Source organism: Rousettus aegyptiacus, unplaced genomic scaffold, assembly GCF_014176215.1.
Source record: "Rousettus aegyptiacus isolate mRouAeg1 unplaced genomic scaffold, mRouAeg1.p scaffold_m13_p_12, whole genome shotgun sequence".
NCBI classification, from domain to species: Eukaryota; Metazoa; Chordata; class Mammalia; order Chiroptera; family Pteropodidae; genus Rousettus; species Rousettus aegyptiacus.
Window position 1 is genome coordinate 19237890 of NW_023416287.1, and position 17779 is coordinate 19255668.

Genomic DNA, 17779 nt, shown 5'->3' on the forward strand with positions numbered 1-17779 from the left:
AAACCATTCTCCTGAATTCCATGATAATCATTTTTTTATTTTTCTTTATGCTATTCATACTTATTTACTCATCCTTAAATACCAAAATACATCCCTTATTATCTGAACAAAATTTGTTCCTGAAAACAGTAAATCACAAATTTTTAGATAAAGGGAATCTGTATTTCATTATTTTAAAAGGGAAAAGTAATAATGCCATCCAGTCTCTAGTCAATTTCTCTCCAAAACACCAAAAACATTTAAATACTAAATACTTGAAATAACAATCCACCAGGGGTGCCTGCATAACCCCAAACATTTAACACACAAATTATCTATAGTTATTTAAGTCATTGATGATTATGTTTGTGTGCTATGCCCCAAAATACTGTCCAGTGTAGGGCAGTGCTACTCAAACTACTGGCCTACAAATTGGTTTTGGTCCATGAAGAGATACTTATACCAGAATGTAAAACAACTATGTCACTAAGCACACTGCTGGGTTTAATGGATTCTTCTCATAGAGAAGCTAACGGTGCCCAATATGTCCTGAGATGGGGTTCTTATATCATCAGAGACCAGTAACAAGTAGTTTTTGGGGTGGTTTTGGTTCACATTTTAAATAGCACGCTTGTTTAGGATATGAATTATGCATTCCTTCTATATCACCACACATACATAAGAGAATTCGTGAAATAAAAATATTAAATACATATAATATGCATAGATACTAAAGGATACTCTTCATATCAGACAGACTGATATTCCTGAGAATCCTGAGAGAAGGAAACACTAGGATCTGTGAAGAGCTAATCCTAGAGTAGCAAAGTGAGGGAGGTGTTAGCTGTGATTATGACAGGATAACCAGGACTTTCCCAGGCAGATTGAAACACATATTCGCCTAGCTACACCCTAAAACAAAGGGTGAAAAAGATGAGTAGAGGTTAATACAAAGTAATGTTTAATTAAATGACACCAGCAAGGCCTACAATCCTGGCTTGAGAAGAGCCAACTCATGTCTATAGCTCACCGCATTCTATGCCATCTTACCTGCAGCCTCATGGATGGAAGGTGAAACGGCTGTTCCTGCAACTTGTTATGGGTATTTGATGTCTTGCTGCACTAAATATCCCACACAACGTTGCTACTCTATGGTTGGCTAGACTAACAGCTATCTTTTGTGGAACATGTTAGGTTTGTCCCAAGGAGAGATTCATTCTCCCTACTGAGAATAGGGAGCTTGAAGTGAGAAGGTAGGAAAAAAACCCAGTCACAGATGACCCCTCCTTTATCTGTGTCTTTGGACAGGGCACTTTTTCAGTTACTAGGTGAATATGACGAAACATTTGGGTGAATAGATGTGGCGTCCTGGATGCACCCTGGATTGAGAGAACAGTTGTTCATTTCTCTGCTGCTTGAGACTGGGAATAGGCAAGATGAGACAACTCGGGTTGGTATAGTAAGACTTTTTGTAGAAGGCTTCTAGGCAGAGGTCAATAAAGAGTATTTTCCCAGATGGGACTGGGAAAAAGAGGTGGGAAGTTGAGGCAAACACTTTCAGGGCTACTGTGAAGAATAAATGTGATGTACATGAGAGTACCTAGTACATTCAGGCAAGCTGAATTTAAGGTCACTTTTTGATCATTACCTAGCACATATATAGAAAGAGAATTAAAAATGGAACAAAATCACAAATATTCTCATTCTCAGTCAGAAAGACAATATTTCTCGAACATGCCGGGTACTGAGTCCTTGACATATTGTATCATTTACTCTTCATAATCAGCTGGGTATTTCTAATTCCACAATCTATCACCATCTTTCTTTAATGTAAAATATAAAAAGCTTGCTTTGCCATCTCACCATTGCTGAGAGAATCTGCGCTCCCAGGACTGTGCTGCCTAGAGACCAATTCGCTCCCTGTTTTCCTCATCTCTGTGTTTTCGTTATACCGTCTTTTCCAGTAGTTGAGTTCTTCACGATCGGATTCCTGACAGCGCCGCAGAACTGCCATCGAGCGCCTTGTTTTTTCCACCATTTCCATAATGCAGTTCAGGGCCTGACCCAGACAGGTAGAGATTGCAAATCAAGGACAGGAAAACAAAATAGAAAGAATGAAAGTTTAAGTATCGAATTTCAGATTTAGCAATATCAAGTTTACATTTTAAAGCCTTTCCTACTGCATCTTTTTAAATATATATACACATATAATTAATTTATTTTTTTGTTTGGATTTCAAAATAACACTTTGGATTCTTCAGGGCTGAAATAGCCAAAATCACATTATAATACAGTCCTTTAAAAACTATGATGAAACCACACTGCATACCTGACTAAACACACCAAGACATCTGATGAAGTTGGAGATTTATTAAAAATGTAATCAGAGAAATACCATTCAGAGACAACGTCATTTAAGATGGAAAAGCAACGGTATATATATTTCAAGCAAGTACTACATTTTTCTCTTACTTTTTTAGTGTAAGAGGAAACATCTTCTTACAAAGAGACGGGGAACTTGGGCTTACACTGTGTACTAGTATACTAATTCTCATTTGCATTTGGAGAAACTACACATTTATTTAACACTTCCTCTAAACCAGGCCATGTGATAAGCAGTTTATACATTACAGCCCTCCTGTGAATTCGAATAATACAGCATTCTTATTTTTATAAATTACAGTTGACACACAATATTATATTAGTTTTAAGCGTAAAATATAATGACTCGACATTTATATATTTTACGAAGAGATCAAACCATGCTTAGTAACCATCTGACACTGTACAAGGTTATTACAACATTACCGACTGTATTCCTTGTGCTGCACGTTACATCCCCACATTTTATAATTGGAAGTTTGTACCTCTTAATTCCCTTCACCTTTTCACAGACGCCCTCCCCCACACCCCAAGGCAAACATCAGTTTATTCTCAGTATGAGTCTGTTCCTGTTCTGTATTGTTTGTGCATTTGTTTTGATTTTTAGATTTCACGAGTAAAATCATATGGTATTCGTCTTTCTGACTTATTTCACATATCATGATACATACCCTCTAGGTCTATCTATGTTGTTTCAAATAGCAAGATTGCATTCTTTACCATGGCTGATTTGAAAAAAAAGGGAAATTTTTTTGAGATGTAAAAATTAAGATGAAAAATGGTAAAGCAATTTACCCATTGCACAAGAGAGGAAGTGGCAAAGCTGGTAACGGAACTCACAAACCTGTGTTTTTAGCCATTATACATCATGACTTTACTTGGTTATGACCTGAAGTGAACATCTCACCACCAAGATTTGGGAGTTACTCTTAGCTCTCTGGCTGGGGGAATAGTACATTATTGCAAAGACATTGTTGCTCTGGTTAAGTTCACTCCAAGTGTACACACTCTATTAGCACAGGTTAATAATATTAAGAATTAAAAGTAATAAATAGTTAAAAAAAACTATACGCTACAAGATTCTTACATGATCAAGATGTTTCCATTCATCAGCCCATTCCCTTTCTGTCAAGCGGTGATCTACCAACTCATCCTGATAGCCTCCATTTAGACCTATGAGAAATTAAAGATTAAATTTGAAGATACAGGGAAGAATACAGTAAGCAGAAGTCTATCAAGAACAAACACACTTTCATACCAGCTATGTGCACACTAATAAGGCAGTGACTCATAAGAGTGTGGGATCCACAAAATGATATAAAACCAAAAAAAAAAAAAATCACTATTGAGAATATATATAAAAACTCCTATAAATCAATTATGAAAGACAAATAGCCCCAAAGGAAAACAGGCTTAAGTCACTTACTAAGATTGTGGTGTCTATCACGTACTTCTCGATGTTCTATCATCTTGTTGGGTTCACGATACAGGTGGGAAGTTGCAATATCTTCTAAGGTGTAGTGCTGAAGAGGCGGAGGTGTAGGATGGAACTGGCCCCCCGGATTCATAAGGGGCACAGTAAGGGCAGGACTGTGCCGGGGAGCGGGACTAATTGTACACACTCTCTTGGCAGGAGGCTCAGGAGGAATTGCATCTCTTTCAAAACTGCTTTCTTCCCTCCTGTAGAAAGGGAAGTACATACCTGAGCCTGACAAGGTATTCATGCAAACATGTCCTTGAACACCTACTTTGTGCTATGTATTGTGCTATACACTGTCACAAAAAGGAAGACGATAGGAAAGATTTGAATGAGGCGTGAAGTAAAATGTCCTGAGGGACATTATATAAATTGCCAATTTATTCCAGCATGAAAAGAAAGGTCAAATTCATCCATAATCAGGCAGAAACATCTAAACCTCATGAAGCAAAGGAGAGACCAAAGAGGTGATGGCATTTTCTTATGTGATAGGAATAGAGGATTATGGGTTCAACTATGTTTGGGAATGTTTCAAGGACAAATTTGCTATTGCAGAGGCTAGTTATAAGAAACAAACAATCTTCATGTAGGAGAAAGAAGGCTCAATAATTAATATACTGGTGAATCAGTAGGGTTTTAAGTCATTTAGCTTCAATTGTAACACATTTTCCAATATTGTTAAAATATCGTTTCCTTGACAAAAGCATAGAATGTTGTGATTGACACACTTAAATTTCCAAAATAAGTTAATATAATTTCCATCTTCAAAGTAATGATTCATTAGCAAATATCAATAATTAATAGCGGAATTTTCACACGACTTCACACATTAGAAAAAATGCCTTGAATGTTCCTTATGGTTCTGGAGCAGTGAACCCATAAAATGCTTTAGAGCAGAGTTTCTCACCAGGGGTATATAGAGTCATCTGAAGAGTTTTTGAAAAATACTCATATCTGAGAACTACACCTATAGATTTGAAAAACATCCTGTTGCTTGATGTTGGCACAAAGGAAAACTAACTTTAGAAATTGAGCCCATACCTCTAAATTACCATAGTTATCAAATTCTCTTTTCTTTCACAAAGGGAAGCTCAGAGTAGTTCCAGAAAAGCAAGGACGACCAAGCTTTTCTCTGCTCACCTCTCCGGACTAGGTCTCTTTCCATTTCCATGCACTTCCATGAGAAGCTCAGAAGAGTCAGCAGGGGATGCGATACTTGTGTTGAGCAGAAGGTGTTCATGCTGAGCCAGGTACTGAGATGGGGTCTGCTTGGCAGCCCGAGCACAGTGTAGCAGTTCTCGCTGCAGCAGGGGCAGGTTGGCCTTGAAAAGAAGAGGCAGGGTCTGGAAGGTAGTTTTCTAGGTGTTGGGCCCCACATAACAGGGCTTAGCACCTCAAAAGGATTTCAGAAGTAAGACAACACAAGACAAAAGCTCTTCTATCCTTGTCAGTCTGATTTTCACATGCCTCTGTGAGTTAAGTGACAAACTTGAATGACTGGTTGACTGTTTCTTGCCCCCTCCTTGCCACAAGATGTAAATAAATCTCCTTAAGGAAGAAACTGTGCTTTATTATTACTTTTGAGGCCTAGTCAGTGTCAAACAAAGATCAATAAAACTTTGTTGAACAGAATTTAAAAATGTATACATTTTGAAGACTATTTATTGTAAGAGAATTAGTATTTTCTATATGGGAGTAGAGGAAATTCACTCTTCCTCCTATATCACTACAGAGCCTGGTTTTTCTCTTCTGAACTCCAACCTGTCTCTGATAGCACTACTCAACCTTTCCTTCATGTTTTCTAAGAGAACTGCCATGGAATTTTGGAAACAGTGATTATGTGAAATATCTTGTTTGAAACGTGGATTTAAAAAAAAACTACTGGGAGTAATTGGAATGAGCATTAAATAAGGCTCTGAGGATACACAGGTAACCCACTGGCAAAATCTATTTCTTTATGTGGTATCCTCACTAGGCATCTTTTCTTATCTTGTAAAAGGATAATTCATTATATATCGATTATTTTTCCTTCACTTCAAACTGAGAATACCTTTAATGTGGACATATCATATAAAAACACCTATACTCTTAAAACTGAACTCTAATTCCTTCACATTTAAATGTATATTTCCCACATTTCTTTTATTTAAAAATATGGAGGATTATACTTTTCTCCCCAAATTTAAAAACAATTCAGACTGAGCCTGTAACAGTAGTCTTTACTCCAAGGTAAACAGATGAGCAAGTGAAAGGAGAGTTTTAATACATGCAAATAGTCATCCCTTTACCAAGGGTTAACTTAGCAGGCACCATAATTAGTGACAGTCTTAAAACAGAAATAAATTTACGAAAACCTAAATGCTAGCCAAAAAGCTGCCATAACAACCTACCTCATGCTATTTTCCAAAATAACAGTTAAGAATAGGGAATTTGATGATATAAAACACTTTTTAAGCCTGTTCTATAACCTCAATCTCATAGCAACTATAAAATCTTAATTGAAAAAATACCATGTCAGATCTTTACATCTGAAACATGTGTATAACGTTTGATGAATTTAAAAAAAGCTAATTCTCTCCTATAACACAAATCCTTCTTGATTCTGGTGTCTTGAGGGGAATAATTGTCTACTGGCTCTGACATACAAAAACCAGATCAAGATAAAACGAGCACAGCTGTTTCAGGGCTGAACAAGGTGCCACAGACTGCTCTGAGAGTCCAAGGCTTCGATGCTGTCAGAGTGACAATGCAGGCCGCGTACCTGAGACCCATGCATTTTCCTGTATGTCTGCTATGCTCCAGTTTAAAAAGTTTTTAAAAAGTGGTATCAGTACTTCAGTAAGATAACAAACATATTCTTGATACTAATATATTTTCTTATGAAATGCAGGTAAAACAAAAAAAAGAAAGGCATGTTTATTGGCCAGATATTTAGGCTTTGTGAGTCAGGAGGCAAAATTGAAGATATTATGTGGTACTCCCATATAAGAGGAAACAAATTTCCAAATATTTATTGACAAAAGTCAAAATACAAAAACAATTGAGTATAGCTTTTTGGTACTATTAGTCTACTACTAATGAAAAGAATATAATTCATTTGGCAGGGGTGCGGATTAAGGATAACATTTAACTTAAGTGAGGTTCAAAGTTAGTGCTTGCTCCCTATTATGAAATCAATTACGATTTTTTTTTTTTTTTTTGGTAAAAAAAACATTCTCTACAGGGCTGTACAAAACCATATGGTGAGCTGGATTAGGGTCACAGGTTTCCAAACTACGCCTGGTCTAGAGCACATTGGTATCTGACTATAGTTTTTCATTGCCTTTAAGCTGTTGTAAGACTCTTCAAGTAACAGATAACTGATATCAATGAAAAATAATTTTGTTGTATGCATATGGGGGTAGGCATAAAATTATGTCCAGTAGAGGTTCAACTGACTTCCCTTGTCCACTGTAGAAGCTAATTTTACTTTTTGCCCATATGTATCAATAATCATAATCAATAAATGAGACTGTTCTTTGGGTTCTCCCCTGAACTGGTTTCAATACCTTGATTCTCTCGTTAAAAATGAGATAAATAAAATCTTTGACATAGGATCACTTTTTTTATCTGTATGAGTCATGATGATTCCTGGTTTTAAAAATTATAGTTTAATATACAAAAAAACCCCAGTAACTTTACAGTGGAGAAGCATGAAATACACGGCCTTTACCAAATGATCAAAGCCATTATCACCAATTATGAGACAAATTAATATCTATGTCTCCTGAAGTATAGAGTGATATCTTACCTGCTATTTACTGCTTAAAATGCATAATCTGATTCTAACCACGAGGAAATATCATAAAAATCCAAACTGAAGTTCATTCTATAAAATAATCATCTCATACTCTTTAAAATGCCAAGATCATAAAAGATTGAGGTTATTCCAGATTAAAATACACTGAAGAGACATGACAATGAAATGCAAGATGTGATCCTGAATTAGAGACACGATCACCAAAAAAACACATTACATTTTGCTCTTGTAAAGGACATTAGCGTCTTTTAATAATAGTGTTTTATCAATATTAATTTCTCAATTTGATAAGTCTACCAAAGTAATTCGAAGTATGTATAATGTCTGTATCTTACTTTCAAACACTTCTGAGGAAAATAAGTAGAAAGACAAAGAGAATAATGCAGAAGTGATAAAATATAAAAAATATGAGTGAAGGGTACAGGAATTTTACTATACCATTTTGCAACTTTCTGTGAGCATGAAACGATTTCAAAATAAAAAGTCTTTTTAAAAGAACATATTACTTATAAACCGAATACTATCTTACTTATCAGGTAAATACACTTTAATAGAGTCCCCAAAAATTATACTTCAGGGAACATAATTTCAGAGGCCATAATTACAGTTCCATTCAACTAGGGGTTGGGAGGATGCAAATACTGCCTTCCACATGTTCTTCTGTCCTTAGGGTGAGAGTTTGAACTGTAAAAGCTTCTTTTTCGTCTGATAGCCTCCTCCTCAGATAACACTCATCTTCACCGTCTGGCCACAACCAAAAGATTTAGTGTCTCAGTTACTTTTTCTGCTAAGAGCCCGGCCTCCATGTCAACCAGACATCTCATCTCTTGCTCCACCCTCTACTTGTATCTGTATGTCACCATCATACAGACCAATTCAAGGCTTTTGCAATTCTCATCTCATCAAATATAAGACTGATCTTCAGGCTGCACTCACATTTCCCTAATAGCCCGAAATAAAATAAAGATATGATAATATATAAGCCACCTCAATTTATAGTATGGAACAGGGATCAGTAGCAAATCCTGAGAAAATGTTGAATAAATAATTACATCATAAAAATTACCTTGAGGAATGGAATCACAAAAGGACGAAGAGGAAAGTTTGTAGCCTCTTGGAGCTTGCAATGGAATTCTTCTATTGTTACTGTTGAGTTCTGAAAAGATACATAACCTTCAACTTCTAAAACTAGACATTATCCTTCTAATATAAATCTGATAATGCCGAACCCTTTTAAATCATAAGGAAAAGGTAATTCCAAGGGCACTATTATGAACTCAGATCCCGCTAAAAGGTTAACCAAATTGTTTCCTTTATAAAAAAAAATTTGGCTTCCTCATTTTCTTTGCTCTACTACCTCAATCTATATTCTATATGCTCAGTAGTCTGGGCTGCAAAATAGTGCAGTGCCTTTGCTGCTTGAGAAGAGAGGAGAGCACTTGGGTCCCTTGTATTGAAGCGTTCATCATAAGTCACCTCAGGTACAAGAAACCAAGCTAACAATGTTTCCGGCTGAACAGATCCTGATCAGAATTTCAACTTAAAGACTCAACAAACTGTAACCTCGTTTCTTCAAAAGTTCATTTCTTCATAGATTCTGCCTACCTCATAGAATCAGTTCCCCAAATCTTCTAAATTGAACAGAGAAAAGAATAATAAGCACTTCTACGTTCAAGAAGTCTGTTTGCAAGATCAGATTGCCTCAAAATACACAGACTCCCAATTGGTAAGATTTTAGTATTCCCAGAAAAGTTGTTAGCACTTCCTCTATATTTTTTCAAAAGTCTGGCTTAAAACTAGGATTCCCAGCCCCTCTGCTACGGGGAATGAATGTACAAATAAAAATATTTTCTTCAAAATTCACAAAGTATTTTTATTTCGACTCCCTAAAACACACTATAGCAAAAAAACAAGTTTAAAAAAATTAAAACTGGACATTAATCTAAATTCTTACTCCCCTGAATGAATTACTCCTCAGAATTTATTTCCATAAAATCAAGTGTTCAAAAGTATAACATACACCATGCAAATTATTCATCAGCACAATATTGCTTCTTAACATTAAGAAATAGAAAACATACAGGTCCACCAATAAGAAACTGCATTGAAAATTATAATAATCATACCTCAAAACATATTGTGGGGAGGCAGATTTGAATGAATTAATGAGGAAAGGGTTCTATAATATACTGTTAAGTGAAAACTCAGAAACAGTACAGTATGCTTTCCAATAACCCATTTATGAAAATAACACACAGTATTTTTAACTGTCTCGAAGGACAATTATAACAGCAGTTATTTCTGGATGTTAAATTATGTTGGATTTTCCAAATGTATCATATTAATATTTGGTGAAAGTTGAAAAGAAAAAAAGGTATATCAAATTTAACCAAGTTAAATAAAAATATTTGAACAGTTTACCTCATTTCATACTATAAAAATTAAACTTTAACTGAGTACTTTTTTTAAAGTGTATGACATTTGTTAAATGCAACCAAAGGTACTAGTAATCAGGAATAAAAATTAAGTGTAAGAGAATGATTCTTTCCCCACTACAGTGAATGCAACCAGGTCCCAGAAAGTAAACACAAGTAGAAGAAAACTATAGAACGACTATGAAAAAGTTTTTCTTGTGGATGGACAAAGTAGGAAATAGTGAACTGTGTGGCACAAAGAAGTAGTGACTTAGGCCATTAAAACTGACTCAGGAATCTATGTATATAGTAAATGCAAGACAATCCTCTATCTGAGAGGGATGAAGATAAGCTAGCTACTCTTCTGTTATCTTTCCCTCAATTATTTAATAAATAAAAGTATAGTTGTTTTTTTGCCCCTAAAAACTCACTGTCTAGTGGAAAACAGATGTATAAGCTATTCACTACAGCATGAATGAGGCACATGTCTGCAGGACACTACTGATACATAGAGAAGACATGTATAAACCAGACTTAGGAGGACAAGGAAGGTTTAAAGAAGTGTCATCTGAAGAAGTAAAGGCACAGCCTTGGGAAAGATGCCTCTGACAAAGAGAGAACAATGTGAAAAGGTAAAATGTTAGGAGATCTGGTCTCTGGATTGCAAAGGCAATGCCTATAGTGGTGTTAGAAAACAATGGGTATAGATAGGTGACCACTCCAAATATTTTTATTTAAAAAATTTGAGATAATTATAATCAAAAGAAGTCACAAAAAAAAAAATACAGATAGGCTGCTCCAATGGTCATATTTTATGTAACTATAGTGTAATATCAAAACTAGGGAATTAACATTGGTAAAATTTGTGTATAATACTATTTTATTGCATGTGTGTATATCTGTGTAATCACCGCTGCAGTCATGATATAAAAGTGTAGAAACTTTTATCTTTATTCTCTGTGGTTTATAATTGTCTTAAATATCTCCTTAATATATACTGAGGACCATATCAGACAATGCTGTAACTTTTGCTTCAACTACATCACATAATTAGAAAACTCAAGGAGAATGTCTAATATATTTACTTATATTTTTATTCTTTCCATTTTTCTTTCATCTATCCTATCCTGATATCTCAAGATTCATTCTTTTATCATTTTTTATCATTTTCTTTCTGTTTCAGGAACTTCCTTTAGCTATTCTAGGGGAGATCTGCTAGAGACAAATTTGCTTCATTTTACTTCATTGAGAATATTTTGAACCCCCCACTATTCATTTCAGAAGGATATTTTTGATATGTAGAAGATTGTGGGTTAGACAAGTTCTTTCCGTTCAGCACTTGAAAAATGTGCCATTTCCTTCTGGCTTCTGTGGTTACTGATGAGAAATCCACTGTCATTGGCATTTTTCCCTTATAAGTAAGATGTTTCTCTCTCGCTTTTTTCAGGATCTTTTCCTTTTTTTATTTCTTCTTCTTTTTTTTTTTTTTTTTGCAGAATATGATTCGTGAGGTCTGCTCAGTTTTTTTTTTTTTTTTTTGTATCTGTAGGTTTATGTCTTTTGTCAAATTTGGGGAAATTCCAGCCATTACTTCAGTCTTCCACTTTTTCTCCTCTCATACTGTGTTTCAGATCTTTTGTTATACTGCCTTCAAGTCCCTGAGGTTCTGTTCATTTCTTCAAGTCATTTTCCCTCTGTTGTTCAGATTAGGCAGTTTTTTTTCTTTTGCTCAAACTTTAAGTCACTGATTCTTTCCTCTGTCCTCTCCATTCTACTGCTGAGTCCACTACCGAGTTTTTAATTTCATTACATTTTCCAGTTCTAAATTTTCCATTTAATTCTTATTTATATCTTCTATTTATTTTTGGGGCCTTAAAAAAATTTTTGTGTTATAATTGTTCATTGAAGCATTTTTTATGATAGCTGCTTTAAAATCATTGCCAGATAATTCCAGCATTTGAGTCAGCCTAGTTGATGTCTATTGGTTATCTTTCTCATTTCGGTTGAGATGGTCCTGGTTCCTGGAAAAGTGATTCTCTACTGTATTCTGGATATTTGCAATGTACCTCCTTGGGTTCTAAGGTCACGTAGTCAATCTGTCTTCTCCCCATCTTTCAGAGTCTTACATTTGTTTTATATATAAAATTCAATGTTTTTTGCCCTATTTGTTAGGAGGAATAGAAAGTATACCTTTCTGTTGTGCTTCTGAACTAGACTTGATATTTCATGACCATATCATTTCCATTAAACTGATGTAAGATAATTTGGCTGCTTTCAATTTTTTTTTTAGCATTATTAATAACAAACTGATTATCTAGGTGCAGATTATTATTTTTTTAGGATGAATTTCAAGCAGAGAAACTAGTGAGTCAAAAAGGAACCGCCTAGCTTAAGGTACTTGGAACACTGCCAAACTACCTTCCAGAATGTATATTCTCCAAATAAGTCAGTGGAATACAAAACATTTCTTTTACCTTATAGTGGAAGTTGGCCATGCTTACTCCCTGGGATAGTTAGGGATTATCGGCACTTTGTGTGCAAACCGCAGCTACCTAATTGTGTGGCCTTTTCTGCCTTGGCTAACGAAGTTTCCTCCACAGGGAATGATGGTTCCACTTACATGGATCCACCAAGACTAAATAAGGCTGTCTTGAATAGGGAAATACAACAATCTAAAGATGTTCATTTACTTCTAAATTAGACAAAGTTTTCAACAAGATGGTAGCAAAACCAAAAGAAAAAGAAAAAAGAACTGAAATTGGTAAATTCACATGCAACACACATAAGATAATCCATCAATTATCTATGAATAATGGCAGTTTTATTGATCTTTTTCCAATCCTTATATCTTATGTGCTAGGCTAGAATGTTCAGGATCACACTGAATAGAGGAGACATCTTTTTCTGGTTACTAGTATCAGAGAGAAAGCTATCAATATTTCACCATTAAACATAAGGAATACCTTTTGGTTTATATATTACCAGATTAAGGAAGTTTCCATAGACTGATGCTTGTGTTGTCTATATGTTGAAAACTAATACTCAATATGTTGGTATTTGGAGGTGGGGCTTTTGGGAGTTGATTAAATCACTAAGGCAGAGCCCTTATGAATGACATTAGTGTTTTCATAAAGGAGATCTCAGAGAGCTCCCTTGCCCCTTCCACCTTGTAAGGACATAGTGAGAAGACCATCATCTATTAACTAGGAAGTGGTCTCTTGGACTTAATAGCTTCCAGAAATGGAAGAAATATTTCTAAGTCACCTAGTCTATGGTATTCTAACAGCCTGAACAAAGTAAGACACTTATCGTAATGAAAATCCCAGTAAGTGAGAATTGATATAACACTTGAGAAAACCATTTGGCCTTAAAAACTAAATTTACATGCATGCCCTATTAAATTTGTTTTCAACTGTTTGGTGTGATGCTTGAGCTTATGTACTATGTATAAGAATGCTCCCAGCAACATTATTTGTAATAGCCCCTACACAGAAAACAGTTAACATAGCAAATCTAAAACTGGTAACCTTAGAAAAGTCTGCTCGCAAGGTTGGGCAAATGGCTGGCATCTATAAACCTGACTGATAGACTGTTTCCCACACTGATATAAAACTTTCCCTAACGGAAAAAGTGGAAATACCTCGAGTGTCCAGCAATGGATAAATGGATAAGCAAAACATGGCATACATATACAATGGAATATTATTCAGCCATAAAAAGGTAGAAAATTCTGACACATGATACAACAAGGATGGACCTTAAGGACATTATGCTAAGTAAAATAAGCCAATCACAAAAAGACAAATACCGTATATGATTCTAATTATATGAGGTACCTAGAGTAGTCAAGTAGAATGGTGGTTGACAGGAACTGAGGGGAGGAGAGAATGAGGAATTTTTTGTTTAATGGCAAAGAGTTTTAGTTTTGCAAGATTAAAAGATTTCTGGAGGTAGATAGTGGTGATAATTGCACAATGAAAATACTTAACACCATTAAGTCGTACACTTTAAAATGGTTGAGATGGCAAATTTCATATATATCATCATACAACCTCTTAATGATATATATATATATATATAAAAGTTAATGTAAGCATGGCCATTTGACAATTGGCTACATCTACATGTAATTTCATAGCTAAAAAATGATTTACTTTTTTTTTTTGACAAATGAAGCCTGTTATTTTTTTTATTCTTGAAATTATCTTTAAGCATAGATTCTACGCAAAGTAATTTGTTGCTGAAATTGGCATAACATTCTGATGTCTGCTTTGTTTCCAATTACAATTCAAACTCATTTTGACATTTAAGGCCAATTTTATTAGTCTAGATCCAGTAAGACTTTTCAATAGTAGTGTAAAATTTGACCAATAAATACTTTTTTCTTTTCCAGAACAAAAACAAACTGCCCCACACTGGTAGGGGTGGTTCACTGTACCTAGACTGTTTTTGCAAACAATATGATTTATGCTGAACAGTAGTTTTCCTTCTGGAGTCTGGAATTTCAGTAGGTGTTAGGCAAAGAGTGCCTATGTGCCCAGACCCCAATAAAAACCTTGGGCAATGAGTCTCTAATAGGCTTCCCTGGGGAGAAACATCAAACACATGTTGCTACATTTTCATTGCTGGGATAGTAGTCAGCTCTGTATGACCAATCATAAGAGATAAAGAGTATAAGAAAGCACATGGATTCCTGCAGATTCCAACTGTGTCTCCTTTATGATCCAGCTGTGGATCCTTAAAATGCCTCTGTAATAAATCATAGTTTTTGAACACAACTATGTGCCAGGTCCTGGGAATGCTTCTAGCAAATGTGAGCATGGGAGTATAAAAAGTATAAATTGTAGTATAGTTCTTCAATAAAACATAGTATTAGCAATGAAAACCAACAACCTATAGCTATACAAAAAAACAAAGACCGAATCTCAAAAGATTATTTATTGCGTTTTGCTTTGTATGAGTTTTCTTCTACACCAGAGTGAGAATCGTTTAAGTTAGCAGTTTACTCAAACTTTTCAGTCTTAGAAATCCCTCTAATTTGTATGAGTTACATTTATCAGAAACTAAACTGAGAGTTAGAAAAATATTTATTATTAATCCATTTCAAAATAACTGTATTTTCTCAAAAAAAATGGAGTAAGAAGAATGACACTTGTTACAGTTCTGTAAATCTCTTTCATATCTAGGTTAATAAAGAACAGCGAGGTTGTCCTATATGCTTTTGCATTTACTCTATAGTGACATCCTGTGTCAGGCAACTTCTAGAAAATTCTATCACACTCACAAGAGAATAAGAGTGAAAAGGCAAGAAACATCTTTGAGAACTGCAATGTTAAAGTTTAATACTGTGATTCACCTTTATCACATATGGAGGCTAACATGCAGGAATATGGGTTCTTTTATAGATATAGGAGATAAATCTTGAAGGATTCTATTCACAAACATTGGAACTAGTGGAATGTCCCTTATATACACTAAGGGTCAAATCTGCATGAGAAGATGAAGTATGAAATCTCTGATATATTTATTTAGACCATGAAACTTTTATTTATTTTTTAATTTTTTTTAGGAGAGGCTGCCCTTGGTTGACCTCACAGATTGGAAGGACCTTGTCATCTTATAATCCCTTATTTTTTCTTTTTTATGCCTACAGCACGTGGTCTTCTTAGGCCATCTCCCATCCAGTACTAACCAGGCCCGACCCTGCTTCGCTTCCAAGATCAGACGGGATTGGGATTGTTCAGAGTGGCATGGCCGAAGACTAGCCCATGAAACTTAAATTGTACAAATTTTTATTTTCAAAATTAAACTCACTACTCTTCCTTTCTCTCTAGTTTAGAAACAACGCATCAAGCACTGACTCTATTAACAAAACTTCATATTAATTTGGTAGAACCCCAGTGGCCTGTTGAAATTGTTTTAAGACAAATTCAAAGCTGCTACTGGAATGGAATTAACAAAAAAAAAGAAACAATAAGGTAAAAATTATAGATTTGTTTCTTTAACGAACATTTTTATACACAAATAAAATACAAGATCAACAGTTTTATACAAGTTATATAATAACTAATCTAATCTGTAGATTTTGCCACATTGCTTCAGGTTTGGGAGTGAACAGAAGTGTTACAACCTCTCTGCTGGCTTTGGTTCTGAGACATACTCGGGCAGATGTTGACATTGATACTGTACTTACCACCAGTGCTAGCACAAGAGTCCGAACCTTCTCCCCAATCTCAGGTGAGATGTCATTGCCAAACTGCTGCAGAGTGGTGAGGAAGCGTTTCAACTTGCTGAGCTGCCGAGCACCACAAGTGGCTGGCAACTGTTGATTTGTCAGTGCCGATGATGTGGAAGAGGCAGGACCATTGCTGAATCTCTGTGGTGGTGACGGGGCACCATTCAGGGTAGGAGGAGAATGGTTGGTGCCATTGCTTACTAAAAGAAAGCCAAAAGGAAAGACTCGGTTTAAATGCCAGACACAAGGGTCTTTGTTGAATTCTTGTTTATATTCTCCTCATTTATTCATTTGAATTTTGAAAAGCACCTGATAAAAGAGTATGCAAGGTTTTGTTTCTGCCCTCAACGAAATTGCTATATATTCCGACTGTTAGGTACAAAATAATAGAATAACATAGATGTGTTGAAACAGAAGTGCATAGAGTGCTACTAGAGCACAGAAATGGGACTCTATAGGTGCCTTGGGCAGAAAGAGATAGGTAGTTTTAAGGCTTTCTGCCACACGTACTGGCTAAGATGTGCCTGGGAGAATATATATTTCCAATGACTCATGCTCATCTTTTATGTCACATCTCCTTCCCAATATTAGCATCCAAAAAAAGCTGACCAGTCATTTAGGATGTAGCATGTGAAAAAGACACTCAGAAAACAGAGAGCTACATTAATATTAGAAATGTTTTTCTAGGCTGTAGGTGTAATGACCTATTCCTGCAATAAGGTATACATCTCTTTGACCATTCATAATATTTTAACCTTCAGTGAGCTGATCTCTGCCTTGACAGTGCTGGAATAATATTGCCAAATTCTTGGCCATTAAATAAAACATTTTCTAGACAATATACAGGGTATTCTCATTCTATATTTCTGGAACACAATCCTTGAGCTAAGTTCTTAGCAGCATTAAGTAAAAATCTTGTTCACTAAACAGTGAAATAAAATTACCTAGTGCCTGAAAGTCAATAGATATTCATTTACTAAGAAGGTAAAACTGTCTAAAAATAGAAGAAAAAAATTTAAGCCTAGACTTAAGCCAAATTTAAAGAACCCATTCATTTAATCTTTACATGAGAAAACTGACATTTACATATACTTTGCCTAATGTCAACTCATTAATCATGAAAAATCTTCCACTTCCCTTCTTCTTTCTCGAAGACAGTCACAGTTGGCTGACCATCATTATTCCTACTTCTTGACTGGCCTTGATAATTTGCATTGCCTTAATTAATTGTATACTTCTTGAACACATTACACATCTGTGTATACTGTAATTAGCTAATTTTTGTAAACTGTATGCACATTGGCTTTGTTCATTAGCTAGCAACGTTAAGTGTTCAGAAAAATGATGCTGAATATGACTCACTGCTTAGAAGACTGTTAAGGCTGAGGAAAAAATGGTGATTTCTGTGTCTTCCATTTAAAAAGATTACTAGAGTTAACTGGAAAGAAAGCTCAATACTCAACCTCAGCAATCCAGAAAATTAGTTGCAATGG

General features: G+C 35.3%; 1 protein-coding gene and 1 pseudogene across 6 annotated transcripts in view; both read right to left on the reverse strand.

Annotated features, from left to right (window-relative positions):
- Positions 1-17779, reverse strand: part of CBFA2T2 (CBFA2/RUNX1 partner transcriptional co-repressor 2) — a 124470-nt gene that overhangs the window by 18634 nt on the left and 88057 nt on the right. For 5 of the 6 annotated variants that reach the window (XM_016162237.2, XM_016162236.2, XM_036229517.1 and 2 more), the window contains exons 3-8: positions 16245-16486; positions 8704-8793; positions 4979-5160; positions 3788-4041; positions 3449-3534; positions 1843-2038 (exon numbers count right to left, since the gene is read on the reverse strand). In XM_016162237.2, coding sequence (XP_016017723.1) covers positions 1843-2038; positions 3449-3534; positions 3788-4041; positions 4979-5160; positions 8704-8793; positions 16245-16486 — 1050 coding nt within the window. The remainder of the gene's footprint in view (positions 1-1842; positions 2039-3448; positions 3535-3787; positions 4042-4978; positions 5161-8703; positions 8794-16244; positions 16487-17779) is intronic. The other variant, XM_016162240.2, reaches the window with a different exon arrangement.
- LOC118610578 lies at positions 15696-15813 on the reverse strand (annotated as a pseudogene).